Genomic DNA, 21,401 nt, shown 5'->3' with positions numbered 1-21,401 from the left:
AGCCGACCTCCAGGCTAGTGAACCAGCATCTTACCCACTGTAACCCACCCTCTCTAGATCATCAGATGGCCGAGATTTAAATGGATTAAAACACCTTCGAGATTAAATTTTTTTAACAATAAACAGAGGATTAGCCTCAATTGTCCAGTGCCATTGCTACGATAATAAATAATCTTGCTACATCTTCCAACACTCATAACTTCACTCAGAATAAAGTAATTTGAATGGAATTTTCAATATATTCATTACCAATTATCTACTGTCAGTACTTTATCTAAAGATTACATAATGCATTTTACTGATCACACAGGTTTAACGTCCTACTGTTCTGCTCCTATACTGGGCTAATGGTACTGGTATAGACCCACAACTCCATTTTAAAATAAATCATTAAATGGCCAAACCGTTCTAATCTAGTCTAAATTTCTAGCATCTAATGGCATCAAGAGTTGATTATGGTCTAAAGTTAATTAATGTCTAATTAATAGTTTATATAACATTATCATGCCTAAAGAAAGACCTGCAATAGGCAAATAGCTCTTACATGTACATAATGTCTGTTTAAGCCTGAAGATGTCACATAAGAACAAAACTAGTAGTTTCTGGGTTACAGTGTTTTATAGCTGTCAAATAATAATAATAATACCGGTATGTGCCTTATAACTGAACAACTAGAACAAGATATGGAAGGCCTGGAAATAATACCTGACATTTTCAACTTAGTGTCGGACATGTATTAATAATATCAATAAAACAGACAAATCAGAGCCAGATAAAATGACAGGCATCAGAGGTTTTGTACCTGACAAAGCCTGAATCTGTGCCTGACATTGTCTGTGACAGGTGCCTTATTTCCAGGCTTGGATATATACAATTGTTACATGTATATAGTATTATCATCTTACACAAGAGGTAAACACATTTTATTATCAGATATCCCTGTCTTGTTAGTAAGCAATGTTCCCTCTAATTTTTAGTGTGTGCACAAATCTTGTGGAAAGAAAAATTTATCCTCAGATATTTCTGTCTTGTTCCCTTTAATTTTTAAATGTCAGTGAGCATACAAAATTTATGAAATGAAATGGGGTTTAAACGTCCTACTGTTCTGCTCTGACTGGGCTAATGAAGACGGGCATACGTCATATAGTGTGCTATGAGGGAAATTTTGTCCGGTCAGCGGCACTATGACCTACTCTTATATCGAATTCCAACTGCCAAGGGATCTTTTACGTGCATGCCATGTGTACATGGGACCTCGGTTTTTCATTCAATCTGAAGGACTAGACAGCTGTCCTTGTCAGGCTGTCCCGTCCTACATCAATGACCAGGGGTGAACCACATCGGAAAATCCCAATGAACTTTCTCGGCCAATGCAGGGATCGAACAAAATTTATAATATGCAAATTATATTCTTTGTGATAATAGCATGTGCACAACATATATATACAAATAAATTTGAATTTGGTTCAAAATAATTGTGGTAGAGCTTATCTCTCATGAGTAATAAAATTTCAGACTTTTAATGTTATCTGAAAACTAAAAAAAAGTTTTTTCTACGGCACACACATGTGCACAGCTTACTGGGAACAGTGGTTTCAGGTATCATCAATGAATTAACACGAGCGAGGCAAAAATATGCAATGAAGAAGATGCTTTCTTAAACGTAGCTACTTAAACTTGTTGGTCGTAATTTAACGTAAACATTTCCGTTATCATGTGACTTACTGTCAGTGTTATATTTATAAACATAACCATTTAATAACGTGGTGTTTTGATGAGCAGCCGACTCGGAGACAGGGCACACGATTTCATTTGTGGCGTCCATAACACTCGCCAATATATTTGGCCGTGATAAAACTATGCCTGTATTTTCCGCACTTTGTATATTTGTAGCAGGGTACGATTGTCTTTTTTTGTTCCTAGAAGTTGAAGATTTATTTTTTCTACGCGGCACGCACGTCGTGCTTGGGTCTTTACTCAAATCGTTCCAGGCCCCGGATTCGGCTTCTTTATTATTAAACGAGGGGAACATTGACTTAGGTCGTGATTTATGCCTTGTCGGACTAGGACTATGAGAAGTTTTATCAGAATAATTTAACTGGCGTTTTACACCTGGTTTGATTGCAGCCGTGCGACCACTACGAGCAGGCACACATTCAGGTGTGGCCTGTAATACTGTAGAATCACAATAAATAGGAACGTCTAATTTCGTCCTTTGATGCTCACTATCACGTTTAAATCTTGGGTCCTTAGAATCTACCTTTCTGCTCTCTATTTTCACAGGATTATTCTTTGGACCAGCACTATTATTATCGTCGATAAAGCCATATTGTTTTAGTAAACCACTAGGTTTTAAAGCCTTACGTCTGCTACCCTCATGTTTTTTACTGACCTCGTTCACTATTTTTGATTCACACGAAGGACCAACCTGCCTCACTTTCTTGGGTTTTTGCACCGGCAAGCTTCCTGTCGAATAACGATTCACTTTAACTTTGTCTTTTTTCTTTGACTTTTCTTTCAGCTCTGTATTGAGTTTGTTAAAATTTTGAATTAAAGCCGTGGCCCCAATGGGTCCCCCCACATCCCCCTCCCCCACACTTGATTGATTCTCCTCTATTGCCTGCAATCCTGATCTGCTAGAGTTATCTGCCCTTTGGACATCAGGAGTTACTTCCCTTTGAGCAAGTTGTGTGTCGGCAGAAACCGGTTTGGAAATGGGTTCACTAGAGGTCTGACTGGGTTCGCATGGATTGGTCTGTTGCCTGACTGGATGTGGCCGAACTGGGATGTCTGGGTACTGGGAATCACTTCGAAGCAAATTGCCATTTAATTTTGGAAGTTTAACTTCGCCTGTCTCGGAACAAACCGAAAAAATAGATATTTCCGATGTCATGGATTGGGATCGTCTCATTGGCTGACCATCTGGCGTGACAGGAGAACCAGCAGCATCAAGTTGTTTAGTTGGACTATTCATCAAGTTAGAAAGGCGGAGATTCCTTAACCTTGCCTCACTGGATTGAACTGACGATGCTTGGCCGTGATTTGGTACCATGATATTACTACACAGTGGAGTAACCTTATCACTCAGTGTTAGCGGCTGTAAATTACTTCTGAGTAAATCTTGTCGGGAAGCACCGTCGGCAGCAGTCCTTAATGGTGTCTGGGAACATGAATTAGCTTGTTCCTGACTTCCCGATCTTTTCATGTTCACCAGTGGAATCTCCTGAGGGGTTTCTGCCGATTCATTTCCAGGGAAGTGATTAGATACTCTCTGAAACTCTGTGGAAGGTCTGATTTGTCTTGGAAGCGAGGTAAATCTGTCGAACTGGTGGATAATTCTCCTTGAATCAGAGTTTTCTGTCAAGGAAGCAGACATGACTTGTGCAGCTTGAGCAGACGACATTGGTAAACGATCACAATGACCAGCACTAGAAATGCCTAATAAGGGACTTTGTTGATGAAAGGAAGCAGAATTGGCAAAGTTTGTTGTTTGCTCCTCCTGTTCGGGTGAATAACATCTTTTTAGCATAGTTTGATCCTCATCACAAGAATAGTCGGCACGATCGCGTAAATCTGAATGAACACTAGAGCACAGAAGCGGGGCGGCACCTGTTGGGCTAGTCTGGGATACATAATTATCATTGTTACCTAGGTAACTGTTTCTAGTTCTATTCTGAGGAACAGCGTTTAAATTTCCCGATATATACGTATGCATCAGTCCGTTAAAATCTGGCAAAACACAAACCCCACCGTGATTGGCAACCTCACCTACATTTTGACCTCGTCTCAACTCCTCGCTCTCGATACGACACTCAACGTTTGGCATCGCAGATGTCTGAACGCTCCTGGTCGTCAACTCGGTGTCGTTATTGTCCGTGTTTTGCATTCCTGAACACTGTCGAGGAGTTGGAACGCCATTTCCCTCCGTTATAGCTCGATTTATCTCGTTATTGTTTAACGGGCTGAGTGGATTCTGATCTATCTCCTCGTAAGGGGGAGGAGCTTCACCTGGTAATATTCTGGGGTGGGGTTTAGGGGGTGAGTAGGGAGGAGGGGGGTCTTCGTAAGGGGGACACTCGATACCAAGAAATGTTTCTGGTATATAATGATCGGAATCTGTTTCTTCCAACTGCTGACGTCTGGCTTGAGCTTCAAATCCTGAAAAAAATATGATGAAATAATTATTAAGAAATAATTGGCCTTTGATGAAATAAAACGAGTTTAACGTCCTACATTTCAGCACCAACTGAGATAAAGAGAGAGAAATGGGATTTAACATCCACTCAACACAAACTAGGTCATTTCGGGACTTACATACGGTTCAATTGTATTTCCTTAATTCGCTTGTGCGTAGGGGTCTTTAGCAGTGGGAGGAAACTGGAGTACCCGGAGAAAACCCTTGAGGTTGGACAGGCGACCCTACTCCTTGTGATGCATAGTGGGAGGAAATCTACGAGGTTGGACAGGCGACCTAACTTACTGTCATGTACAAGCAGAAAATCGAAACCACACCGCTTAACTCAATGACAGACTTTATGATGCAACGTGCACATCGTCGGTGAAGTGTCAAAAGGGTGTATCTAAGATTAAGAAATAGAACCGTTTACATTTCAAAATGTCCACAAATCAAGATACAACATTTGGACACATGATACCCAGGACAGTTCTAATTGGCGTAGAGACACACAGCTTAGACAGAAATGTGCATATTAATTGGGAGATTTTAAAAATGCAAAAAAGTGTATTTGACTAATTTCCCGAGATACACCCTTTTGATACTTCTTTGACGAATGTTATCCATAAAGAAGACAGGCATACATGTAGGTCATGCCATGTTCTACAGCAAACTATTAATACGATTTCCAACTGTCAGGGAATCATTTTTTTTCCCACCATACAAACAACTACATGCTAGGCCCCCTTTCCGTCCTGTACTACTACTAACAAGCCTGGAAATAAGGCACCTGTCACAGACAATGTCAGACATAGATTCAGGCTTTGTCAGGCGCAAAACCTCTGGTGTCTGTGATCTGATTTGTCTTTTTTATTGATATCATTAGTGCCTGACATTTTGTCAGGAATATCTAAAACCGTTATTTCCAGGCCAGTACTAACAATGGGGAATCGATCTTGAAAATTCTGGGGCATGTTTCACGAAATTTTAACCAAGATAAAATCCAAATTTTAATAATTTGATTGGATAATATTAGATTGATTTTAGTGCTTAGCCAATCAAAATTGAAGTATCTACTAAAATTTGGATTTTATCTTTAGTTAGGATTTTGAGAAACGGGGATCTGAGCCATAATTTGGCTTTAAAATACAGATGTGACGTCACCCTTTGATGTTGGCGTACCATTATTTCAAATAATCGTACGGACAACTTGCCAATAGTACTTTATTCATACCAGTGAGATATTGGACTAGTGTGACATAAAAGCTCGTGCGGAGTGTCAGTATTTTAAGATGTTTAATGGTCGCGAGCTTACGACATTGCGGATGTTTAATGGTCGCGAGCTTACGACATTGCGTAATATATTGTAAAAACATTCGGGCCTACGGCCCTCATGTTGTTACAATATATTACTTAATGTCTCGCTCTCGACCATTAAACAATACTTAATTATCACCAACGTTTTTCATCTAACGACCTTAAACACTGGATATAAATTTAAATTCAAAATCAATCAGATGATAAATTTAGCCTCTAGAGTGATAACAAGCAACTGTGGACAAAGGATGAATGGTTGTATAAAAACTTACTTCTCATAGCCAATAAAAGGCGTCTCTGTCGTAAACGATGTACCATAAATAATAATAAAGCTAAAACTAGGAAGGATGTAACGGTACTGGCTACTAATCTTAATCCTAGATTAGTTATACTCTCATCATCAGTAGCTGTAATATAAAAACAGGTGCTTGTTATAAATCAATACTATTAAATATTGGTGTCAGTCATTATCACATATGTTATAGAACTGGTTAAATACGTTCCAAATATAATTTTAACACAGAGATCATTGCTACGATAGATGTGTAACAAATACTTAAATAAACGGGAAGTGACGACAAACATGACAAACACAAGTTATCCTTCTACGAAGTAACGAGCAATAACAGACACATGGTCGAATTTCATTTCACCGATAAATCCGTTGACGATGGAAAGTTGTTATATGAGATGATCAGAGGATATCTCACAATTCAAAAATAGAACTGGCTGTCACTAGATAAGAGAAAACAAGAAAAATAGAAAAATCCTGTGCATTCCCGTGTTTTTATTTATTCTGTTCTGAAGAAAGACCCACGAGGTTGGACAGGCGACCCTATTCCTTGTCGCATACAAGGGAATCAAAACTATGCCACTTGACTCAATGACAGACCTTATGATGCTTTTCTCCAGTTTCATCCCACTGCTGAATACCCATATGATCAAGCGAATTATTGAAATAAAATTGTACTATATTTTGTTTTGAGAGAAATTATCAGCTTTCTGTAGAACTATTGATTTCAGCAAGGCTCTACAATGGCGACCAGATATTTATAAATGCTAGGTTTCTGGCGAGTGAACATATATCTTGAAGTCCCCAATTAACACCATAGCTATCTGAACTTTTCTCCGTAAAGATAACGTGATCGGCAATGATCCCGGTCAACTTTCACTCTTGTTTCTTTCCTGCGAGGAAATTCTCATTATGCATGCGCTGTATTTATCGGAAGTTTACGAGACAGCTGACAGCATAGCTAGCAGACGAATCAAACCTATATCGTCTTACTTTACTAGTAAAGTAACTTCGTCTCGCAGTGAGTCTCAGTTGGGGAAAAATGATGATAGTCTTGCTACTGATGATACATAACCCAAACAAGCAAAATTACAAGCTTCGTCTCGCAGTGAGTCCTAGTCGGAAAAAAATGTTTAAAACATCTTTTATTATTATTATAGGACGACAAGTTGAAGAGTTATGTATGTTCACAATATAATTTAGCTATATCATACGACAAATTATTCTAATCTTCAGACTTGGCAACTGAAAATTTTGTTTGGCTAGTGGTTTGGAAAATTTACTTATGTTTGCACAAGTAAGTTCAAAATGCTGTGTAGAGCCTTGACTCTGGGTAAAAATGATCACAATCCACAGCGCCCTGGTCACTTCAAGCATTCTCGTCCATCAGGTTTCAAAGTTTGTTTTGCATTTTTGCGAAAAGACAAAAATGTGACTTAGATCGTTCTTCCCCTAGGCTCTTCATAACTTATCAACTTACCCGTTCCTCCATCGTGATCTGGGTGTGACGCGTTGTAATTAGTACCGCCTCCCTGTACGTTATTCCCTTCACCGGATCGTATGCACTTATATTCACAACAGACGCCATCTATCTGCTCCCACAATGCACAGTTTCCTGGAGGTGAACATGCCACAGAGGTACACATTATTCGGAAACCTTTCGAACATGTGCACTCCATACACGGATCATCCTTGTTAGGAATGTACTTCTGTCCGTCTGCCACTGCGTTCCCTTTCCAATCGTAGCACTGTAAATTATCCATGGCTGTAACTAGAAATAAAATGAAATGTAAAGTAGTTTAAGGTCCTACTGTTCTACTCCGACTGGGCTAATGAAATGGAATGACGTTTAACGTCCTACTGTTCTGCTCCGACTGGGCTATTGAAAGACGGGCATATGCCATATTTTGCCTGGACAAGCGGCGTTATAGCCTACTCTTATATCGAATTCCAACTGCCAAAGTATCTTTTACGACCTCGCCAATATATTTGTCCCATCTGAATGACCATATGTTGAACCTTGCCAGGCCCTCCTGTGCTGCACCCGGGACTTTCAGGTTTGTGGCTCAGTCTCTTACTCCCTTCTGACAAGGGTTTATGTCGGCATGAATAAATAAATAGAATTATGAATATAGACACAGCTTAATTAACTTCTTTAATCAATAAATAAGAGATCAGTTTCCTTCCATTCTTATAATTATATTCCTTTATATCAAGCAACCAACCATTGTAAGTTCAGACGAAAAGAACGTTCTTAATAATTATAAATTATATTCCTGTAAATAAAGCAAACGAACATTCTCTAAGGATCGACAAAAATAACGATATTAATAATTATAACGTACCATCTCATTAAATTATGTTCCTATCAACAAAGCAACCATCCATTTACTTGGAATTTGGACAAAAATAACGTTATTAATGATCATAACGTCTGTATTTTTGTGTTTAAATGACAGATGTATTGTGTCAAGTGGGCGTTAAACCCATTTCTCTCTCTCTGTTGCTCTTATAATTAATTCTATTATCTAAGATTCAAGAAAACCTTTTAAACACTGTAAAAAAAACCTGATAACAATAGAGTAAATGGGGGTTCAATTTGTCGTCAATCCAATATGTTCATTTTCTTTTATATTTCCATGGTTACATGTGAAAAGGGTTAGTTTCAACCTATTGTTCTTTCATTTCAAACAGCACAGAGAGAGAGAGAGAGAGAGTGTTTAACAGCCACTAGACACAAACTAGGTCATTTTGGGACTAACATATGGTATAATTTTATTTCAATAATTCGCTGTTGCGTAGTGGTGTGAGGAAACCGGAGGACCCGGAGAAAACCCACGAGGTTGGACAGGCGTGCCTACTCCTTGTCACGTACAACCGGGGAATCGAAACCCCGCCAGTTGACTCAATGACAGACCGTATGATACAACGCGCGTGATAACCATTCGGCCATCCAACCCCCCACAAAGAGAGAGAGAGAGAGAGAGATAGTTTAACGGCCACTAGACACAAACTAGGTCATTTCGGGACTAACATATGGTATAATTTTATTTCAATAATTCGCTGACGCGTAGAGGTCTTTAGCAGTGGGAGGAAACAGGAGGACACGGATAAAAACCCACGAGGTTGGACAGGCGAATTGGTCCAGAAATCATTAAAATTTCCCATTATTTCTCTTGAGAAAAACAGGGTTTAATATCCACTCGAACTCGATGCCAACTAGGTCATTTCGGGACTAACATTTCATTTCAATAATATGTTGCAAAAAAAGGGAGGAACCCGGAGGACCCGGAGAAACCCACAAGGTTGGACAGGTGACCCTACTCTTGGTCACATACAAGCTGGGGATTGAAACCATGCCACTTGACTCAATGACAGACATTATGATCTATAGCAATCGCGTTAAGATGTCTTGAACACCAATTTGATCTGGTCGATTTTAATTTTTCGTATTTACCAAGTTAAAAATATAACTGAATTATTTGGGAATCGAAACTACATGTACAAGTACCGTGTTAGGGTGGCCCACGCACCTACAGAAATACAGTCCACCGCTGATAGTTCGAGACTACCACTGTAGCGTGCACATTCGCCGTGTCGAGGCCAACTTTCTGACAGTATGATACTATAAATAGCCATGGCACGTGCAATTCTCTACAAATCTATCAACTATTACAGCCGTAAAAAAATTATTGTTGACGATTTTGAATAGCAGTGAAATTAAGCTTCTTGGTTATTACAGCAGATTTAGAAATTACGTTCGTTTCATTTTTTAAATCGCTTTATCATTAACTGTACCGTTAAGAGCGGCATCTTTTGGTTTAGTACAAATAATATCTCAGAAACACTCGGGTTAGACAGGAACATGATACTAGCAGTAGTTTCATTTTACTTTTACAAGCTTCTTAAAACAATTGTTGAGCTAGCTAACGTGCTCATTTCTAAATTCAATTTCTTGTTCTAGCTTTCTGTTATGTTTCGTAAAAAAGTAGTCTTGATTATCCCGACCTGTCAATCAGCCCTAGAATGGTCGATAGACTGGTTAAGCGAGACTAATTTCAAAACAAGGGCACGTAACCTATCTTTTACTCAAAAGTGTCTGGATGTTATGGACGACACATGGAACCAGTTTTCAGTCTATTATTTATAGATGATTAATGGTCATAGCTTATTAAGTACAACATGATCGTTTATTTAGTGACTATAATTGTGTGAAACTGATTTGAGGCTTGGCATATATATAAATATTGTGGCGAAATTGTCGAGATATATGGAGATATTTATTTATGGTGGGTCACCCTAACCATGTATGTAATATCTCTTTCTCTCCATTAAAGTGACATTATGGTAGTCTGACGGAGATTAGATAAAGAGTTGACAATTCTCACTATAATAGTTAAAAAATAGATAACGTAAATACATGTAGAATATGCTGAAAATTTCAGTCAAATTGCTCCACTCTGAACCGAGATATTAGCGATTGAATTTTAGGCCTAGCCTTGATTATCATTACTAAAGCTGGTACGATAAAAAACAAAGTCTTGATTATCCATTTTAACGTTTAATTATTTTTCAAAAAATGTATTCCAATCCAATAAATATCACAGGCTAGCACTAGCATCGAGAGCTAATTATGGTCTGGATAAGTTAATAAATGTCTAATTAATAATTTAGATAACATTTCAGGCCTAAAGAAAGACCTGCAATAGACAGATTTAGCTCTTGCATAATGTATGTTTAATTATAGAGTATGTTACAAACTCCCCCACTCCCACCTCTTCATTAAGTATATCTTTTAGATACATTATTGAGTATATTAATATTGTAGATCGAAATATTAGTTAAGAGTACCATGGTATGTTATATACATTCCATACAATAATCATTATATAACTAGGTATATATGATAATATCTACTTGTTACTGTGGAATAAAAACATGCTGTAATACTATTATACAAGACTATAATTAACTTATATACCATATATATAGTAACATGTATATATACAATATAATATCAGTGAACTGTCAAAAGGGTGTATCTAATAGCCCGTTCAGACGCTTAAGTTGAACTGGTTCAAAAACCCCGGGGATCGTTAAACCAGTTTAACTTAAGCGTCTGAACGCAAATGTGGGGCAAATAAACCAGTTTAAAAACCTCAGCTCGCGACCTGTCTTCGAGAAGGCTTTTTATTTTAAACTGGTTCATCTTAGCCGTCTGAACGGGTTGGCTTAAAAACCCCGGCTCCAGCTTGCTTTGAGCATGCGCAGTACGCAGTAAGTTACATTTCTGTGAAAATATCGGGGTCAGACAGTGCCAATGTTATCGAAAGCATGCGAGAACCGAATAAAGAATATGAAGCTACCCATGCGTAGTTAACTCTAACCTCCGACCGAAGAGGTCAGAATAGTTAAATTGGTTTGGCTTATAGTACGTGTGAACGCAACACGATGCTGTCTTAAAAATCCCAGCGATTATGAACTGGTTTAAAAATAAGCGTCTGAACGGGCTATAATATCGGTGAAGTGTCAAAAGGGTGTATCTAAGAATTTCTAAAGATAAAGAAATAGAACCTTTTGCATTTCAAAATTTCCACAAATCAAGATACAACATTTGGACACATGACACCCAGAACAGTTCTAATTGGCGTAGAGATACACAGCTCAGACAGAAATGAATTGGGAGATTTTAAAAATGCAAAAAAGTGTATTTGACTAATTTCCCCGAGATACACCCTTTTGACACTTCACTGACGATATATGTTAATCATATTACTATACGGGAGCCACAGTGGCTCAGTGAGTAAGATGTTGACTCGCTAACTTGGACGTCCCATAATCATCAGGATTTTCTGGCCTGGTTTCTCCTTGTCAGTGGTCCAGGACAGGGGGCCTGGCATAGTCGTTCGAATGGGACTAAATACCATGGTCCCCCGTACACAATTTTGTGCACGTAAAAAAACTATTCGCAGTTGGAATTCGATAGAAGAGTAGGCCATAGCGTCACTGTCCCGGCTTAATGTCCCTCATAGCACACTGTATGGCGTATGCCCGTCTTTATTAGCCCAGTCGGAGTAGAACAGCAGGATGTTAAAACCCCATTTCAATTCATTTCATTTACATGTATATATATACAGTATAATCACATGTGCTTGTACAATACATGTATATATGTTAATCATAATACAGTACCCTAACCCTAACCCTCCATACCCACGTCTACCTATAAGCTACATGTACAATATATTCATTGACCATAATTTTCCAACTATAAATTCTGCTTAATCTCAAACTGATCATTTTGTTATCAGGAAAGTTGAAACACATTAACTTTTTTTCTACATACTGCTTGCATTTTTTTCATTCAAGATGTCTTCACACAGCATGCAAACAATCAAGAACAGGCTCACTTGGCAGGAATTAATATAAAATCATAACTCTAGTATTCTCTGACAAAAAATCATAATAATTCAGAATATTTTCATTTGAAGATGAATGTTGCAAACAATTATTTTTGATGTTTTTTTTTTGTGGAGTAGGCCTATATTTTCTTATTTGTGGAAAACAATATACTCTTGCACAAATCCTAAATCAACGGTTCTAGTCGAAAACACTAAGCAGGACTCACACTGGCTTTCAAATTTTTTTTACCGCCAAAATGGATGTTAATACTTATCTGCCAAAAATGTGTGATAAGAAAGACGTAACAATTTTTTTTCTCAGGTAGGCTTATAATAGAAGAATTACCGGTAAATACAACTTAAAAACCCTGTATTTACAAATGTACATGATAGATTAGCTCAGCTTTCAGATGATTTACTAAGATCAGATTTTATTTTTGGTAACTTGAGTCTATTTGCACACCTTATTACACAATATGTTTTCAGTATTTACACGTCAAATCAGGGGCGGATCCAGAGGGGTAGGATCGCCTGTCCAACCTCGTGGGTTTTCCCCGGGTCTTCCGGTTTCTTCCCACTGCTAAAGACCCCTACGCGCAAGCGAATTATTGAAATAAAATTAAACCATATGTTAGTCCTGAAATGACCTAGTTTGTGTCGAATGGAAGTTAAACCCCATCTCTCTCTCTCTGTTCAAATCAGGTTATTCCCTTTAAGTATGTGTATTTGACAATACAATATCCTGTGTCCATCACTCTGTAGTCAACAATCTGTTGATAATAATGAATATTGTATTAGGTCTGTGTATATGACAGTATGTTAACATGTGTTATGTAGAGTTGTACGCAATTTGTAAATCAAAGAGCTGGTAGAGAAAATCAATATAGTTGGTTATTCATGTGGTTAATAACCTCTCAAGTCTTTTAACATCACACAAATACAATAGTTTTACTTTAATAGATACAGAGAGGAAAGGGGTTTAATGACCACTCGACACAAACCAGTAGGTCATTTCGGGACTAACATATGGTTCAATTTCATTTAAAGCATTGGGAGGAAACCTGGAGAAAACCCACGAGGTTGGACAGGCGACCTTATTCCTTGTCATGTACAAACTTGGGATCTATAGCACACCACTTGACTCAATGACAGACCTTATGATCTAAAATGATAGTGTTATAATGACATGACTCAACGACAGCCCTTATGATCTACAATGATAGTGTTAAAATGACATGACTCAATGACAGACCTTATGATCTACAATGATAGTGTTAAAATGACATGACTCAACGACAGACCTTATGATCTACAATGATAGTGTTAAAATGACATGACTCAATGACAGACCTTATGATCTACAATGATAGTGTTAAAATGACATGACTCAATGACAGACCTTATGATCTACAATGATAGTGTTAAAATGACATGACTCAAAGACAGACCTTATGATCTACAATGATAGTGTTAAAATGACATGACTCAACGACAGACCTTATGATCTATAATGATAGTGTTAAAATGACATGACTCAATGACAGACCTTATGATCTACAATGATAGTGTTATAATGACATGACTCAATGACAGGACAAAATGATCTAAAATGATAGTGTTATAATGTCATAACTCAATGACAGACCTTATGATCTACAATGATAGTGTTATAATGACATGACTCAATGACAGGACAAAATGATCTACAATGATAGTGTTATAATGACATGACTCAACAACAGACCTTATGATCTACAATGATAGTGTTATAATGACATGGCTCAATGACAGACCTAATGATCTACAATGATAGTGTTATAATGACATGACTCAATGACAGGACAAAATGATCTAAAATGATAGTGTAAAATGTCATGACTCAATGACAGACCTTATGATCTACAATCATAGTGTTATAATAACATGACTCAATGACAGACCTTATGATCTACAATGATAGTGTTATAATGACATGGCTCAATGACAGACCTAATGATCTAAAATGATAGTGTTATAATGACATGGCTCAATGACAGGACAAAATGATCTAAAATGATAGTGTTATAATGACATGGCTCAATGACAGACCTAATGATCTAAAATGATAGTGTTATAATGACATGACTCAATGACAGACCTTGTGATCTAAACCAATAGTGTTATAATGTCATGACTCAGTGACAGACCTTATGAACGAAAGCGGTAGTGTTATAATGACATGAACACCAACATTTTATCTGGCTGATTTTAATTTTTTCGTATTTACCAAGATAAACGCAGTTTTAGAAACACGATATAGAGCTGAATTATTGGTAGCTGTCTTAGAAGACATTTAAATCTGATGGAGTTTTCATGAACTACGACCAAATGTAACGCCTAAATACATTTATCATTGCCTGAGTTTTCCTGAAGGCAATCAGAAAGGGTATCGACTATGTTCCAGGATATTTCCATAATAAAGCAATAACCATTAATTGTCAATTTCATTATTGAATACTGCAGCTAATACAAAATACATATTACCATTAAATTACTGGTATAACAATAGCTGGTTATTATGAATTTATTTTAAAATCAATAAGTTCATCTGGTTGGTTTCCTGTAGTCAATAAACACTGACAAACACAAACAATCCTTCTCTTTTATACAGAACCAGACATCAATATGCATACAAAAATCAAATGTCCTACTGTTCTACATGGATACAAAAATGAAATGAAATGGGGTTTATTGTCCTACTGTTCTGCTCCGAACTGGGCTAATGAAGACGGACATACGCCATACAGTGTGCTATGAGGGAAATTTTGCCTGGACAGCGGCACTATGGCCTACTCTTATATCGCATTCTGACAGTCAAGGGATCTATTACGTGCATGCCAATGTATATATGGGCCCTCGTTTTTTTGTCCCATCCAAACGACTAAACATTTGTCATTGTCAGGCTCTCCGTCCTGCGAGCGAAGATATTAACCTTTGAAGGTTTGACAATAAGTGTGCAATAATTTCAACCACCGTACTGGTTGTTCGAAGCAAAGTGTCGCTCCTCCATTTTTAGCTTAAATCAAAATATGGCTGAACTGTTCTAATCTATTTAATATCGGAGAAATCCAATGCCATAGAGAGTTGATTATGGCCTAGATAAGTTAATTAATGTCTAATTAATACTTCAGAAAACATTTCAGGCCTAAAGAAAGACCTGCAATAGGCAGATTTAGCTCTTGCATAAAGTATGTTTAAGAATAAACATCTTAAATTTACAACCTGTGTATTTGTTTCTTACTCGAGTAATATATATATATAGAGAGAGAGAGAAATGGGGTTTAACGTCCACTTGACACAAAGTAGGTCATTTCGGGACTAACATGTGGTTTAATTTTATTTACATAATTCGCTTGCACGTAGGGGTCTTTAGCAGTGGGAGGAAACCGGAGGACCAGAGAAAACCCACGAGGTTGGACAGGCGACCCTACTCCTTGCCACGTACAACCGGGGATTCGAAAATATATATATATATATCACGTCTACATGCAGTACCAATAACAGAATAGAACCTTTAGCTCTGTCACAATTAAAGAACAAACTCTTAGTCCACAAATTAAAGAAATAAACATTTCAAGTGTACAACTTGTAAATCAGTTTCTAGAATAAAATATGTCACATCTGCAGGCACCAGAATCCCACCTACATGTATAGCTCTGCCACAATTAATGAAGTCCACACATTAAAGAAGTAAACATTTTAAGAGTACAACTTGTAAATCAGTTTCTAGAATAAAATATGTCACGTCTGCAGGCACCAGAATCCCACCTATAGGTATGTCACAAATAATGAATAAACTACAAGTCCACAAATTAAAGAAGTAAACATTTTAAGAGTACAACTTCAGTTTCTCACTCGAGTAAAATATGTCACGTCTATCATGCAGCAGCTCACTTGCCATTAAAGAAACTCTTTGTTTATGACATGTAACACATCAAAGAAGCTGTGAAGAATGTTGGTTAAACATACACTGTACATGTAGATGAATTCGTCTTCGTCACTAGGGTGTTAATCAACTTTTAAATTTATTTACCAAACTGTCAACTATAACACATGCATACTCTAATTGTAGAATCTTTGTGACGCGTTATGTCTACACGAAGGCTTCTAATTCAACCTGAAGACGGATATATATATAAATAGATACCATTGTACAGGTGCTGATACAAATTCTAATACAGAGTATATTTAGCTCGAGGGCAAATCTCTAACTTTCCATTGTGAAAATATGGTATCGGATTTGATATACAATTCTGAAAAACATCTTTATTAAAGATCTATTTTTAGAAAATGAAATGAAAATGAGATCTAATGTCCTAGTTTTCTGCTATGGCCTACACCTAATCATTTTAACTGTAAAGGGATCTTTTACGTGCACTTAGCCCTGTACCACTGACAACAAGGGGAAACCAAACCCAAGGATGGACTGCAGGATCCCCCTGGAAAGAGAGAGAGAGAAATGGGGTTTAATGTCCACTTGACACAAACTAGGTCATTTCGGGACTAACACATGGTTCAATTTTATTTAAATAATTTGTTTTTGAGTAGGGGTCTTTAGCAGTGGGAGGAAACAGGACCCAGAGAATCCCACGAGATTGGACAGGCGACCCTACTCCTTGTCATGTACAACCGGAGAATCGAAACCACACCAGTTGACTCAATGACAGACATTATGACACAACGCACACACACTAACCATTCAGCCATCCACCCCCCCCCCCCATAGGCTAATAAAGACAGATAAATAGCATACAGTGTGATATGAGGGAAAATTTCAATTGTCAAGGGATTTTTTTTACATGCAATGTTAGACTGAAACATAAATCTCAACTTCAGTATACCTGCGACTGTATTTCAGGTGTTAGACAATATTAAAGATAAATCTACCTAGATGACTACCTGTATATCAGGTGTTAGACAGTGTTAAAGGTTATACAAACACACGTCTTTTCTTATCAGCTATCACAGGTAGTCTCTAAACATAAGACAACATTGGTTACCACATTGTTATCATAGATGTTATAATTTAATAGACAAGTGGTGAGAATATGGTGTATATATACCTATAATCCGGATATCATTTAAACATACATTATGTAAGAGCTAAATCTGTCTATTGCACGTCTTTCTTTAGGCCTGAAATGTTATCTAAATTTATTAATGAGAAATTAATTAACCTATCCAGACCATAATCAACTCTCCATGTCATCGCTAGCCTGCGATCTTTAGTGGATTATGGGCCGATTTACTGCATAACTTTCCTTTATGATTTAACCATTAAATGGATAATCGATACTATGATGTTTATCTACTGACTTTAGTAATGATGATCCAGGCTAGGTGGAAATTTTAATCGCTTAGTTCTCGGTTCATAGTGGATCAATTTGAATGAAATTTTCAGCAAATTGCCCTTCCGTTATCTAGTTTTTAACTATTATAGTGAAAACTGCCACCTCGTTATCGAATCTCCCATAATGTATCTTTAATCTTGTATATCTAGCAATAATTTCTTTCACATTCGTTTAATATCAAATCTTTGTTTAGGAATTCGTAAAAATCATTTAAAATCACCAGAAATCATCTAATTTGTACTTGTGTCCAGTTTACCAGTTTAAATCTGACTAATTTTGATAATGAGCGTTTAATTTCTCGATCACTAAAATCTGATTAAGAGTAACAACTAATTAAGTAATTATCAGAAAATCATAAGAATTTATTTGGCTTTTAGTTCTGCCCCCATACTAACGTTTAGTATACGAAACATTTAATATAAAAGATTTAGCTGTTCAAGTTATCAAAATTTATTGAAAATCAATGTGGGCGTATAAAAACCGTAAAAAAATACCATCTTCAGGAAAATATTGAAAAAACGAACATACCGCAATATATTCGATATTTCTGGATGATATTTAACATAAATATTGAAAAAATGTCTTCCTTATTATGTTATTTCTGATATTTTATTGCCTAATGATGAATAAATTCTATTATAAACTCCCGAGTATTCATTCCACGAAGTTTGCAAATGCCATTAAGGAGCTTTGTTTACGTCACTATAAAAAAAGAGAACGAAATAGGATCTGTGTTTTTAATCAGATTGTCGTAATTTGTTCAGTTTATCAAAATGAATGTCATGGAAGCTTCAAATAAAAGAAAAGTGTGTTAAAAATGACTTTGACAGGATTAATATAGAAAAGCTCACCAAGTTAATCATTTTGTAATCCTATTTGACAGCTGGATTAACCTTTGAACTTTGAGATAATCTATATTTAATCTTAATCTATCATTTCCATGTGTTATGTGAAGTTCAAGAGTAGATATTAATATTATTATTTCTAGAAATTAATATTAATATAATAAAGGCCAACCATCCCAGAATAAACGGGATTTAACGTGGACTCGACATAAATTAGGTCATTTCTCAGGATTAACTTCTGGTACAAATTTATTTTAATAAATGCTAACCATCCCAGAATAAACGGGATTTAATGCAGACTCGACATAAATCAGGTCATTTCTCGGGATTAACTTCTGGTACAAATTTATTTTAATAATTTGCTTGCGCATAGGGGTCTTTAGCAGTGGTAGGACCCAGAGAAAACACATAAGGTTGGAGTTGGGACAGACCTTATGATCAAAAGTGCATGTGTTAGATCAACTGAAAACCCAACCAATACAGAGATTCAGATACATGTACGCATACAATGAATGGAAATATGGCCCCATAAAAAGAAAAGTAGTCTTACCAAAAAAGATCTGTCCAAAAATCATTAAAAAAACAATTTTTGTCAGAAACACTTGTTTGCAATACATGGTAATACACAAAAACACATACTTATGGAAAAAACAGCTACTTGTTCGTGTGTATTGCTCTATCCAGTTACTAAATGCCTCCAAAAGATTATTACCACTGTAACCCAGGTATCATTTAATCTTGTGTATCTAGTATCAATATCAAATCTTTGTTTAAAAATTCATAAAAACTGTTTAAAATCACCATAAATCATTTAATTTGTACTTCTGTCCAGTTTAAAGCTGACCATTCAATTTTGATAATGAGTGTCGACTGTCCAATTTACAAGTGTTTAATTTCTCAATCACTGTTATAAAATAAACAACCCAATTGATTAATGAGTTTTTTTGATTTTTGATAAACAATATTTTTATTCAGGATGTCTGAATGGGATTGGGGAACAGGCTTAGCCTATGTAAAACCCCTCTCCCTAGATGTATAATGATTAATTTTTGAACAGTGGTCCGAAAATTAAATACTTGTAAATTGGACACTCATTATCAAAATTAATCAGTCAGCTTTAAACTGGACACAAGTACAAATTAGAAGATTTCTCGTGATATTAAACAGTTTTTATGAATTTTTAAACAAAGATTTGATATTAAATGAATGTGAAAGAAATTAGTGCTAGATACGTCTACACAAGATTAAATGATACCTGGGTTACAGTGTGCTGTGGTAGAAGAAACCGCTGTAAAACCCTAGTCCAATCAAACAATGTAAAAGATTATTACTGTCGTAGAAGAAACTGCTGTAAAACCCTAGTTACCGTTCTACTAGTCTAATCAAACAATGTAAAATAAATGAAGAAAAGAAATTATGGCAGCGCTGTTTTCTTCAAGTGATGATGTAACCAGACTGGTCATCAGTTCTCCTATGAATCACATATTAAGTAACTCTACACATACATGACTTAACATCCAATATTTTACGCTCTCATATCGTCAGTATAGTATTTGTTTTTATTATACATGAAAGGCAGACATGGATTTATTCACTTCTGTTTATGATTCATAAATCCATTTTACAAACAGCCGTAGTTACGAAAGCCATTTCTTCTGAATAAAATCTTCACATTTCTTTTATGACTAGCCAAAAAAACAAGATTTTTGATAGCAGAATTACTTTACGTCAAGTTATACTAGGGTTTATAAGACTTTTCATGGCCAAATGGGAAACGTATGACTGATGTTAATGGGTTTGATTTTTTTTTTTTTGTCGAGTACCGGTAGTAACAAAATGTTTCTGACAGGATATAACCCTGGATTTCAGTTTAACTGGCAGAGAAATGAAATATGAAATTTTAATGACCTACTCTTATGCACCTGAATCTAATGAGAGAGGGGTAGAGATGGGGGTTTAACATCCACCTGACACAAACTAGGTCATTTCGGGACTGACATATAGTTCAATTTTATTTCCATAATTCGCTTCCGCGTAGTGGTCTTTAGCAATGAGAGGAAACTGGAGGACCTGGAGAAAACCCATGAGGTTTGACAGGCGACCCTACTCCTTGTCACGTACAACCGGGGATTCAAAACCATGCCAGTTGATTCAATGACAGACCTATGATACAGTGCGCACGTGCTAACCATTCGGCCATCCATCCCCCCAAATAATGGAATAATTGAAATAAAATTGAACCATATGATAGTCTCGAAATAACCCAGTTTGTGTTGAGTGGATGTTAAATTCAAATTGAGCTCTGAAATGACCTACATGTAGTTTGTGTCAAGTGTATGTTAAACAGCATCTCTCTCTCTCTCTCTCTTTCTCTCTCTCCCTCCCTATATGGAACCAATTTAAAACAGAATTAATAAAATCAATATTCCTTTACCTTGACTTGATAACAGACTTTTACCAAACTGACAAATTCCAAGATATAGACACGCCATGCCATTTTAATACAAGCCAACTCACTTCTAATTCTCACCAACACAAAATGCCATCTTCAAAAATCGTCACACCTTTTCAAAGTATATTATGTGCAACTTCCGTCCGAATCTATTACACAATGATGGAAAAAAAACCACTACGTCTTAAGACCAGACGTGACGTAAAAATCGCACCGATCCTTTTCCCAACTTGTTTGCTGCAAAACATCGGACTCGTCTGTGTGTGTGTGTATATGTATTACAACATAAGTCAAGAACCTTTCGACAGAGGAGTATGTCATTGGTGATTATTACGTGAAGGTTCATTAACAATCTACCAGCAGAATAGTAGTAGGCTGACATTGCTCCTAGCGTCCGCTCTGAAACGGTCTCATTGCACCCTGCAGGTATGTCATTCTAAAATAGCTCGGATAAAAATAAAACATAACAGCCTTTTATAAGATTTTTCTGTACACCATGCAAATATACAGGTCCCTAAGGTCTAAATAAA

At 36.7% G+C, this 21,401-nt stretch overlaps 1 protein-coding gene across 1 annotated transcript in view; it reads right to left on the bottom strand.

The window, feature by feature from the left end:
- Positions 1-298: 298 nt before the first annotated feature.
- The window catches only part of LOC126824012 (uncharacterized), a 32,934-nt gene continuing 11,831 nt past the window's right edge, over positions 299-21,401 (bottom strand). The window contains exons 2-4 of the mRNA XM_050553104.2: positions 7,264-7,548; positions 5,764-5,898; positions 299-4,158 (exon numbers count right to left, since the gene is read on the bottom strand). Coding sequence (XP_050409061.1) covers positions 1,658-4,158; positions 5,764-5,898; positions 7,264-7,548 — 2,921 coding nt within the window. The 3' untranslated portion in view covers positions 299-1,657. The remainder of the gene's footprint in view (positions 4,159-5,763; positions 5,899-7,263; positions 7,549-21,401) is intronic.

This window comes from Patella vulgata, chromosome 6, assembly GCF_932274485.2.
Source record: "Patella vulgata chromosome 6, xgPatVulg1.2, whole genome shotgun sequence".
In the NCBI taxonomy this organism is placed as follows: domain Eukaryota; kingdom Metazoa; phylum Mollusca; class Gastropoda; family Patellidae; genus Patella; species Patella vulgata.
Note: the sequence above shows the minus strand (reverse complement) of the source record. Positions and strands in the feature narration are given on the sequence as shown.